The sequence below is a fragment of the Eriocheir sinensis genome, chromosome 2 (assembly GCF_024679095.1).
Source record: "Eriocheir sinensis breed Jianghai 21 chromosome 2, ASM2467909v1, whole genome shotgun sequence".
NCBI classification, from domain to species: domain Eukaryota; kingdom Metazoa; phylum Arthropoda; class Malacostraca; order Decapoda; family Varunidae; genus Eriocheir; species Eriocheir sinensis.
The window spans coordinates 15,731,335-15,741,334 of record NC_066510.1 but is presented as its reverse complement, the minus strand read 5'-3'; the positions used below and the strand labels follow the sequence as shown (position 1 = coordinate 15,741,334).

Sequence of the window (10,000 nt, the reverse complement as noted above, 5' to 3'; positions counted from 1 at the left end):
TGAGAACCCTATTCGTCTCCTTTTCGGCCTTTGGTAATAGTTCTCAAGACACCTCCCCACCCGAAATTGACCTCTCTTTTGGCCACCCGTTACTTTTGTCTGTTGTGGGAGCGGTGAGTAGCCGACTTTTTTTCCACACTTTTTTTTGCCCTTGAGCAGTCTCCTTTGTTGCAAAAAAAAAGTTGGTGTAAGGGCCGGAAGCATCTGCGAACACCACAGACTCAAATATATAGAGACAGATAGATAAGACCAAAAAGAAGAGAGGTGGCTACTAACATCTTTTCTACACCCTGGGAGAGCGTTACAGTTGAAAACTCTTAAATCTCAGGTGTACAGCGAGGTGTAAGCGTACCTGTGGAAACGGTGGAGGCTCTACTGATGACTGTGCCGGCGGAGTTGGTAGCCCGGCAACGGTAGGTGGCGTGGGGAAGGTGGCCGGAGCCGTGGGTAGCCGGAGCGAGCCAGAGAGACCCATCACTGAGCACCTCTCTGGAAAGAAGAAAGAAACTGTGAGTGAGCGGCCAACAAGAAGCGAATACCCAGCTATCCAAAATGAGTGTAGCAATAGAGGCATGGAATAATGGTGGATGTAAATTCGAGATTATGTTATATAGAGCCATCATTAAGCACCTTTCTGTGAATAAAAGTAAGAGAGAAAGGATGGATGAGAGGGCAACGGGAAGAATATATGTACCCACCCAACCGTAAGCATTGAGTGTAGCAAGAGACGTGGACTAAAGATGAGTGTCAATACGACTGATAGTTTTAAATGAAGGTTAAGTTATATATAGCCAGCTAGTGAGTGAATTACATGGTTGATAGACTGCGTGACCTCTTGTATTCTCCTTCTTTTCATTACTGATTGACTGACTGCATGAGCTCTTGTTGTCTCCCTTTATATTTGTGCATAGAGGTTAAAATAGAAGTTATATAGACTTAGAGACAGGTAGAGAGGGAATAAATGATTGACTGACTGCATGAGCACTTGTCTCCGTATTTTGAAGAGAAAGGGAAAGAGAGAGAGTGTAAGGAAGAGAGCGATAATGAGGGAGAGAGAGAGGGGGAGAGAGAGAGAGAGAGAGGGTTCACACAAAGAAAAAGAAAAGAAAGAAAGGAAAAGAAGGGAGAATCGTAAAAAGGAAGAGAGCAGCAGCAGCGGAAAAAAAATAAAAGAAAAGAGGGGGAGAGAAACGAAAATGGTAGAAGCATAAAAATGAGAAAAATGCGACGAAGGGAAAAATCAAACACATACTAAAACGCAAAACAAGATAAAAATATGCAATCCAAAAAAAAAGATATGAACAAAACGAAACAAACAAAAAGAAATGTAAAATCCAGGTAAAGTCTCTCTGCTCACCTGACTCTCTCTCTCTCACAACTTCCTTCACTCCCTTCCCCCCATTCCCTCCCTTCCTTCCCCTTTCGCCCTTTCTCTCTCTCTCCTTCCCTTCATATTCCCCTTTCTCTCCACACTTTCCCTTCTTCCCTCTTTCTTTACCTCTCCCTTTCCCTTTCTACCCTTTATTTCCTTTTACCTCCTTTCCTCCTTCTCCTCCTCTTTTCCTCCTCCTTCCCTATCTTTCTTGCCTCCTTCTCTCTCCTTCCTCTTCTTATCCTCTTCCTCCTCCTATCCCTTCTCCCCCCTCTCCCACTTTCTCTCCGCCCCTCCCTTTACTTCCCTGTTTCCTCCACCTTCCTAACCTTTTCCTCCTCCATATTGCATCCCTACTCCATCTCCCTCCCTCTTCCTCTTCCTCCTTACCATAATCTACCTTTTCCTCCTTGCCTTCTCCCTTTATCTTATTTTCCCTCTCCTCCCCCTCCCTTACCCCTCCCAACCAAACCCTTTATTTTACTCCTTCTCTCCCATTCACTTCCTCTTCCCTCTCTCTCCCTCTCTCTCTCTCTCTCTCTAACCCTTTAAAACACTCTCCGTCCTCTCCCGCCTTCCCTCCTCAGTCTCCGTCCTCCTCCCCTAACCTCCCAGCCCTACCCTTCATTTCCTCCTCCTTCTCTCTCTCTCCAACCCCCTCGCCCCTCCCTTCCCACCCCCCCACCCCACTTTAATCAGCCCTCAGCCCAGAGTCGTGAAATATGTTGCGATTTAATCCGACTGACTGACCCCCTCCTCCCCCCCCCCAATATCAGTGTTCGGGGGGAGGGGAGGAGGGGGAAGGGGATAAATCTGCTGGTTCAAGGGACGTTTAGCTCAGGGGAAGGGAGTGCATTTAAGGGGTCTGTGTATTCCTTATTTTCTTCCTCTTCCTCTTCCTCCTTATTCCTTTTCTTTCTTCCTCTTCTTTTTCTTCGCTTTTATTGTTTTTGTTTTCGTATTCTTCGCATTTTTCTTCTTTTTTTCTTTATCTTCTTCATCTGTTAGTGTTTCCCCTTTCTTCCTCTTCTTTTTCTTGTTGTTTTTTCGTCTCATTATTTTTCCTCTTTTTCTTCTTCATCTTCTTCCTCTTCTTTCTTCCTCTTTTTCTTCTTTATTTCGTTTTCGTCTTCTTCCTTTTCTTCTTCCTTTTCGTTTTCTTCATTTTCACTTCCTCGTTTATTTTCTTTATTCTTATTCGGTGTTTTTTGCTTGTTTGTTGTTTTTTTCGCTCTTGATTTGCTCCCTTTCTTTCTTATCTCGACTTTCGTATTTCTCTGTTTCCTTGTTTATTGCCTCTCTCTCTCTTATCCTTTCTTTCTCTCACCTTTTCTCTCTACCCTATCATGCTGTCTCCTCTTCTCCTTTTCTCCTTCTTTCCTTCCTTCCTTCCATCCTTCCTTCCATCCTTCCTTTACCCTCCCTTTCTTCCTCTCTCTTTCCTTGCTCTCTTTCATCTCTCTTCTTATCGTACCCCTCCTCTTACTCTCCCTTCCCTTTCCTTTCTTCTCCCTCCTCCTCCTCCTCCTCCTCCTCCTCCTTTACATTCCTCTTCAGTCTCGCCAGTTTCAAGATTAATTTAGGAACTCTTTATATATTTCTAAAGGTTACGAATGCCTGTTACCTGCTGCTATTGCTTCCCCGTCCCCTCCTCTTCCCTCCCTCCCTTCTTACCTCTCCTTTCTCTCTTCCTCTCCCTCTCTCTCTCTCTCCCACTTTCATTCCAGCTTACCGTAACCACCTACTGCTCTTTCTCTCTTTCTCCTCCCTCCTTCCCTCCCTCCTTCTCCTCCCTCACTACCTTACTTCTCCTTTCTCTCTTCCTACTTTCCTACCTTACCTCTCTCTCTGACTCTCACTTTCATTCCCGCTTTCCCTTTCTTCCACTCTTTCTCTCTGTCATTTCCTCCTTCACTACCTACCGCTCTCTCTCTCTCTCTCTCTCTCTCTCTCTCTCTCTCCTTTCTCGTATAAAACGTCTCTCTCTCCCTTCCACTTCCTCCTTCTTACCTCTCTCTCTCTCATTTTTATTCCTTCCTTCCTTCTCCTTTCTACTTCTCTTTCTTTCTTACTTCCTTCCTTTCTTCCCCTCTTTCTTTATTCCCTTCTTCCTTTCCTACCTCTCTACCTTGCTCATTTTCTTTCCTGCCCTTCCTCCCCTCTTTCTCCCTTCCTCCCTCTCTCCCTCCCTCACTCCCTCCTCCCTTCTTCCCTCCCTTCCTCCCTCCCTCCTTCTCTTGTAACCACCTGCACCTGACCGGGATGGATGAGAGAGAGAGAGAGAGAGAGAGAGAGAGAGAGAGAGAGAGAGAGAGAGAGAGAGAGAGAGAGAGAGAGAGAGAGAGAGAGAGAGAGAGAGAGAGAGAGAGAGAGAGAGAGAGAGAGAGAGAGAGAGAGAGAGAGAGGATCAGGTGGGGGTCATTTTCTTAATCCAGTATTCGCCAATAGAGGGAAGTGTAAGCTAATGATTATGATGATGGAGGAGGAGGAGGAGGAGGAGGAGGAGGAGGAGGAAGAGAGGAGGGTGGAGGTAAAAGAGGATGTAAAGGAGAGCGAAAAGAAGAACAACAACATTAACAACGACGAGAGAGAGAGAGAGAGAGAGAGAGAGAGAGAGAGAGAGAGAGAGAGAGAGAGAGAGAGAGAGAGAGAGAGAGAGAGAGAGAGAGAGAGAGAGAGAGAGAGAGAGAGAGAGAGAGAGAGAGAGAGAGAGAGAGAGAGAGAGAGAGAGAGAGAGAGAGAGAGAGAGAGAGAGAGAGAGAGAGAGAGAGAGAGAGAGAGAGAGAGAGAGTGGCCCAGCTGTCAACCCACAAAGCGGTTCTCATTACCTTGACTAATTATCGCAGGAACGAGACCATTTGCAGCGACGAAAAAAAAAAGTGAAGGAAGAAAAAAACGGAAACTTCAAAACAAAGTAATTACGTTGGACCCCACACGCACACACACACACACACACACACACACACACACACACACGCTAATATACTTACTTACTACTCTTGCTGTTTATTCATCGACTTACCTTTCCTCTTACCTACTTACCTACCTACCAACCTACCTGCCTTCCTACCTGCAGATTTACATACATACATACATACATACATACATACATACACACGCACAAACTCCACCTGAATCGTTAATTGACGGGCGTGTTTGCTTATGCCACGACACACACACACACACACACACACACACACACACACACACACACACACACACACACACACACACACACACACACACACACACACACACACACATACAGTCACTCAGTCCGCTAACATTCGAGTTCGGACAAAGCCCTTGTGAAATATTTACTTGCAGCTGAAAACGTAATGAATGCAGGTCGCTTTGTTGACAAGGATCAGCTGATTACCGGCACAGGCTCAATACACAGCCGCCCGCGAGTCCCTGTGCGTGTGTGGGAGGGAGGGGGGAGGGGGAGATTAGAGTGGTGGTGGTGGATGATGTAGAGCTAGTTTTGGCCTAATGTCCCCTACCTTTCTCTCTCTCTCTCTCTCTCCTGGAAAGAAAAAAAGAGATAGAAACAGACTGATTAAAGGAATGAAACAAAATAAAGAGACGAAATGACAGAAGAAAGGAAAGAAATCAGATAAGAAGGCATAAGGAAAGAAAGATAAAAGAATAGAAAAAAACATATAGAGAAAAAAAGGAAGAAAAAAAAAAAAGATAAACAGGACCCCAAAAAATCGTACCAGGTTGGCGGCATCGACATCATCAACCACCTGAGGACACCTGAGGACACCTGTGGCTACCCAACTCACCTGAGGCCGGGCTGGGGCTGGAGGGGGCGTCCTGCCGCGTCCACCCAGGTGAGGGATGGCGCGGGGCTTCCGAGGGCGGCGCAGCGCAGGGTGGTGCCGGAGGCGTTGGTGAGGTAGGATTGGGAGGGGGGCTCCAGCACCAGGACGGGAGCGCCGAGCCCCCCGCCCCCCTCACCTGCCCGCGCGGCCCCCACACACACGCCTGCACAGGTAAAACAAGACAGGTAAGACATTAGGAAAGGTTTACATAGGTTTATATAGTTATTCAAACGCCATAGACCCGTAGAATAGGAGAGCATGGAAGAGGGAAAGGAGACGAAAGAGATGGAAGGAAAGGGAGAAGGAAGGGAAGAAAGAAGGATGGAAAGGGAGAAGTAAGGAAAGAGAAAAGAGGAGATAATGACTAGATGAAGGAGAGAGTGCAAGAAAGGGGGAAGGGAAGGGAAAAGGAGAAGAAAGGGAAGAGAAGGAAGGAAAGGGAGAAGGAAAGGAAGAGAAAAGAGGAAATAATGACTAGATGAAGGAGAGAGTGCAAGAAAGGGGGAAGGGAAGGGAAAAGGAGGAGAAGAAAGGGAAGAGAGAAGGAAGGAAAGAGAAGAAGGATGGGAAGAAAGAAGGAAGGAAAGGACGTGGAGGGAAGTGAAGATATTATAGGGAAAAGGAAAGGGGGAATATGCTAACTCTCTCTCTCTCTCTCTCTCGCACACACACTCGCTCGTTCGCTTCGGTTGAAATAATTAGTTGAGATTGGATGAAGGCGAAAAAAAACATTGACATAACTAATTAGATTGGGCTAATTTCAATGATACGCCTGAAAAATATTGACAACCGCCCTTCATTGCCGAGTGGCGCGCTCTTACGGGAATCAAATTATGCGTGACGATGTAATGAAATATGAATGATTAAAAGATCTCCCCCAAGTATAGATAGAGAGATGAGATAGATAGATAGCGATTGACTGATTGATAGATAGATAGATAGATAGATAGATTGATATTGGTTTATTGACTGACTGGCTGATAAGACTGATAGATAAATGGACAGATAAACAGAAATAGACAGAGGGAGAGACAAGAGGACACAACTAAACAGAAAGACAGACAGACATAGAGACAGGAGGAGAAAAAGAAGAAAATAATGGAAGACAAAAAGAAAAAGACAAATAAGACAGACAGGAAGAGAAAAAGAAGAAAAATGGAAGACAAGAAGCAAAAGAAGACAAAAAAGACAAAGACAGGAAGAGAAAAAGAAGAAAAATGGGAAGATAAGAAAAAGAAGAAGAGAAAGAAGACGAAGGAAGAAGAGAAAAACAACAAGAACAAGAAGATGATGATGATGATGATGATGATGATGATGACGATGACTATTAGGTGAAATTACCTCCGTGCCTAATCAGATCACGCGGGTCATCAATAATAATTCAATCAGCGTGACTACAATGAGATGAAAAAAAAAAAAGAGAATGATGTTATATTTGAATCGTTAATTGCCACGGCGGACGATATTAGAATGTGGAGGCACTACCCAATTTGATTTCCCTCCTCTTCTCTCTTCCTCTCTTCTCTTCTCTTCTCTTCCTTTCCCTTCCATTCTCTTCCTTCGCTTTGCTTTGTTAGTCTACCCTGTTCTTCTCTTTCCTTTCCTTCTCTCATTTCCCTTTCCTTCTCTTCTCTACTCCTCTCTCTTCCTCTCTTCTCTCTTCCTTTCCCTTCCATTCTCTTCCTTTACTTAGCTTTGTTTCTCTCCCCTTTACTTCCCTTACCATCCCTTCTCTCATCTCCCTTTCCTTCTCTTTTCTCCTCTTCTCTTCTCTTCTCTTCTCTTCTCTTCTCTTCCTTTCCATTCTCTTTCTTCCCTTAGCTTTGTTTCTCTCCCCTTTACTTCCCTTACCATCCGTTCTCTCATCTCCCTTTCCTTCTCTTCTCTTCTCTTCTCTTCTCTTCTCTTCTCTTCTCTTCTCTTCCTTTCCCTTCCATTCTCTTCCTTCGCTTAGTTTTGTTAGTCTCTTCTTTACTTCTCTTACCTTTCCTTCTCTCATTTCCCTTTTCCTTCTCTTCTCTTTTCCTCTCTTCTCTTGTCTTCCTTTCCCTTCCATTCTCTTCCTTCGCTTTGCTTTGTTAGTCACCCCTTTTCTCCTCTAACCTTCTCTTCTCCCATTTCCCTTTCCTTCTCTTCTCTTCTCTTTCTTTATTTTCCATTCCCTTCCATTCCATTCGCTTCGCTTCTCCCGTCTCTCTTTCTCTTCCCTTCCCCTTCCTTCCATTCAGTTCCCTTTCCTTCTCTCCCGCCCCTTCTTTTCTCTTCTCCCTTTCCTTTTACATTTCTACCTCTTCCATTCCCTTCCCTTCCCTTCTCTTCTCTTCTTTTCTTTTCCCTTTCCTCACACAGTTTCCCTTCTCTTTTCTCTTTTATCCTCTCTTCTCCTGTCTTCTCTTCTCTTCTATTTTCTCTTCTCTTCTCCCTGTCTTTAGTAGTCGATAATCCCTCTCGCTGTATCCACTTAAGAGAGTGAGGAAGGGAAGCAACGAGAGGAAGGAAGGAAGGAAGGAAGGAAGGAGGAAGAGAGAGAGAGAGAGAGAGAGAGAGAGAGAGAGAGAGAGAGAGAGAGAGAGAGAGAGAGAGAGAGAGAGAGAGAGAGAGAGAGAGAGAGAGAGAGAGAGAGAGAGAGAGAGAGAGAGAGAGAGAGAGAGAGAGAGAGAGAGAGAGAGAGAGAGAGAGAGAGAGAGAGAGAGAGAGAGAGAGAGAGAGAGAGAGAGAGAGAGAGAGAGAGAGAGAGAGAGAGAAAGCTTAGCCAGTGAAGAGAGTCGAGAGGAAAGACTCCGGAAGAAATTATGGACGGAGAGAGAGAGATAGAGAGAGAGAGAGAGAGAGAGAGAGAGAGAGAGAGAGAGAGAGAGAGAGAGAGAGAGAGAGAGAGAGAGAGAGAGAGAGAGAGAGAGAGAGAGAGAGAGAGAGACTGACTAACAAGACATAATCAACTCTGGAAACAGCTTAAGTGAGAAACAATGTTCGAAAACGATGGATATTGGAGGGAAGAAAAAATCTCTCTCTCTCTCTCTCTCTCTCTCTCTCTCTCTCTCTCTCTCTCTCCATTTGTTATTTACGCGATCGTCTATCTGTCTTTCCTCCGTTTCCTCCATGTTTTTTTCTTTTTTTTTTTACCTCCTATCGCCTCTCTGTCTTTCTCCTTCCCTTTAAACTCTTCCCTCCCTTCCTCCCTTCTCACTTTTTCCCTCCCTCCCTCCCTAAGCCCTTCTACCTCTGCTTTTTTCCCTCCTCCTCTTCCTCCTCCTCCTCCTCCTCCTCCTTCCGATCCTCCCTTTCCACATGACCTCCCTGGTTTAATCTTTTCCTCCACTCTTTCTCCACAATCTTTATCGCTTTCTCTCTTCTTCATCTTCTTTTTCTTCTTCTTCTTCTTCTTTTTCTTCTTCTTTCATTTATTTATCTCCATTTCTCTTGTCTTCCCTCCCTGTTTGTTTTTCTCTCCTCTTCTATTTTTCTTCCGCTGTTTTCCTCCCTTTATTCCTCCAGTTTGCCTTTTCTTTCTCTCTCTTTCCCTCTCCCTTCCTTCCTTCTCTCCCTCCCTACTTAACTCTCCTCCACTTCTCCTTCTTTCCCTTCCCTTCCTATTGTTATCTTCCTCCCTCCACTTCACATCTCGATCTCTCCCTCCCTTCCCTCCCTCTCTCCCTACTTTTCTCTCCATTCCTCCTCCATTACCTCCCTCATTCTCTCCCTGCTCTACTGACTAACTTCATCCCTCCCTCCCACTCCCTCCTTCCCTCTCCACTTCTCCCTTCCTGGAAAATGGCCCTAAGACAGCAGGGAGGCACATTATAGTGGAGGGAGGGAGGGAGGGAGGGAAAAGTGGGTAAGAGGAAGGGAGGAAGGGAGGGAGGAAGAGAGAGGGAGGAGGAGGGAGGGAAAGAGTCTAGAGTTCTTCAAAGCTTCAAAGAGCAAGAACACTAATGTAAATAAAGAACTGTGAAGGAGAGGAGGAGGAGGAGGAGGAAGGGGGAGGAGAAGGAAGAGGAAGAGGGGGGGAGGAAGACAGATGGGAGGCAGGAAGGAGATTCTGAATAAGGAGGGGAAGTAGGGAACAGTGAAAAAGAGAGAGAGAGAGAGAGAGAGAGAGAGAGAGAGAGAGAGAGAGAGAGAGAGAGAGAGAGAGAGAGAGAGAGAGAGAGAGAGAGAGAGAGAGAGAGAGAGAGAGAGAGAGAGAGAGAGAGAGAGAGAGAGAGAGAGAGAGAGAGAGAGAGAGAGAGAGAGAGAGAGAGAGAGAGAGAGAGAGAGAGAGAGAGACGTAGGGGTGATAATGTTTGCCCTGACAACACAGCGAGAGCGAAAGGAGGGCAGGAGGCCTATCAGAAGAGGAGGAGGAGGAGGAGGAGGAGGAGGAGGAGGAGAGGAGGAGGAGGAGGAGAACTGGACAAAGAAGGAGGAGTTATGGTAATGATGGAAGGAGAAAACAACAAGAACAAGAAAAAGAAAAAGAAGAGGAAGAAGAAGAAAGAGGTTAAAAAGAATAAGTAACGAAGTAAAATGGTTGACAACGAAGAAGAAGAAGAAGAAGAAGAAGAAGAAGAAAAGGAGTCGGAAGAGGAAAGGAAATATTGATGAGGGGGAAGAAGAGGTGGAGGAGGAGGAGGAGGAGGAGGGAGGAAAGTTGACAGAAGGAAAAACAGAGAGAAACAAAGAAAGAAAACAAAACCGGATCAATACAAGAGAATAATAATAATAAAAAAATAATAACTAGAAGAAAATGAAGAAAACGAAGAGGAAGAAGATAAAAACGGGAGAAGAAGAAGAAAAACGAACAAAAGCATAACACACACAC

At 45.3% G+C, this 10,000-nt stretch overlaps 1 protein-coding gene across 7 annotated transcripts in view; it reads right to left on the bottom strand.

The window, feature by feature from the left end:
- LOC127000128 (cell adhesion molecule Dscam2-like) overlaps nucleotides 1–10,000 on the bottom strand; it is a 162,923-nt gene that overhangs the window by 80,028 nt on the left and 72,895 nt on the right. For 4 of the 7 annotated variants that reach the window (XM_050863553.1, XM_050863551.1, XM_050863552.1 and 1 more), the window contains exons 1-2: nucleotides 5,161–5,432; nucleotides 353–489 (exon numbers count right to left, since the gene is read on the bottom strand). In XM_050863553.1, the coding sequence (XP_050719510.1) occupies nucleotides 353–489; nucleotides 5,161–5,393 (370 nt within the window). In that variant the 5' untranslated portion in view covers nucleotides 5,394–5,432. Of the gene's footprint in view, nucleotides 1–352; nucleotides 490–5,160; nucleotides 5,434–10,000 lie in introns of those variants that run through there. The other 3 variants (XM_050863554.1, XM_050863559.1, XM_050863571.1) reach the window with 2 other exon arrangements.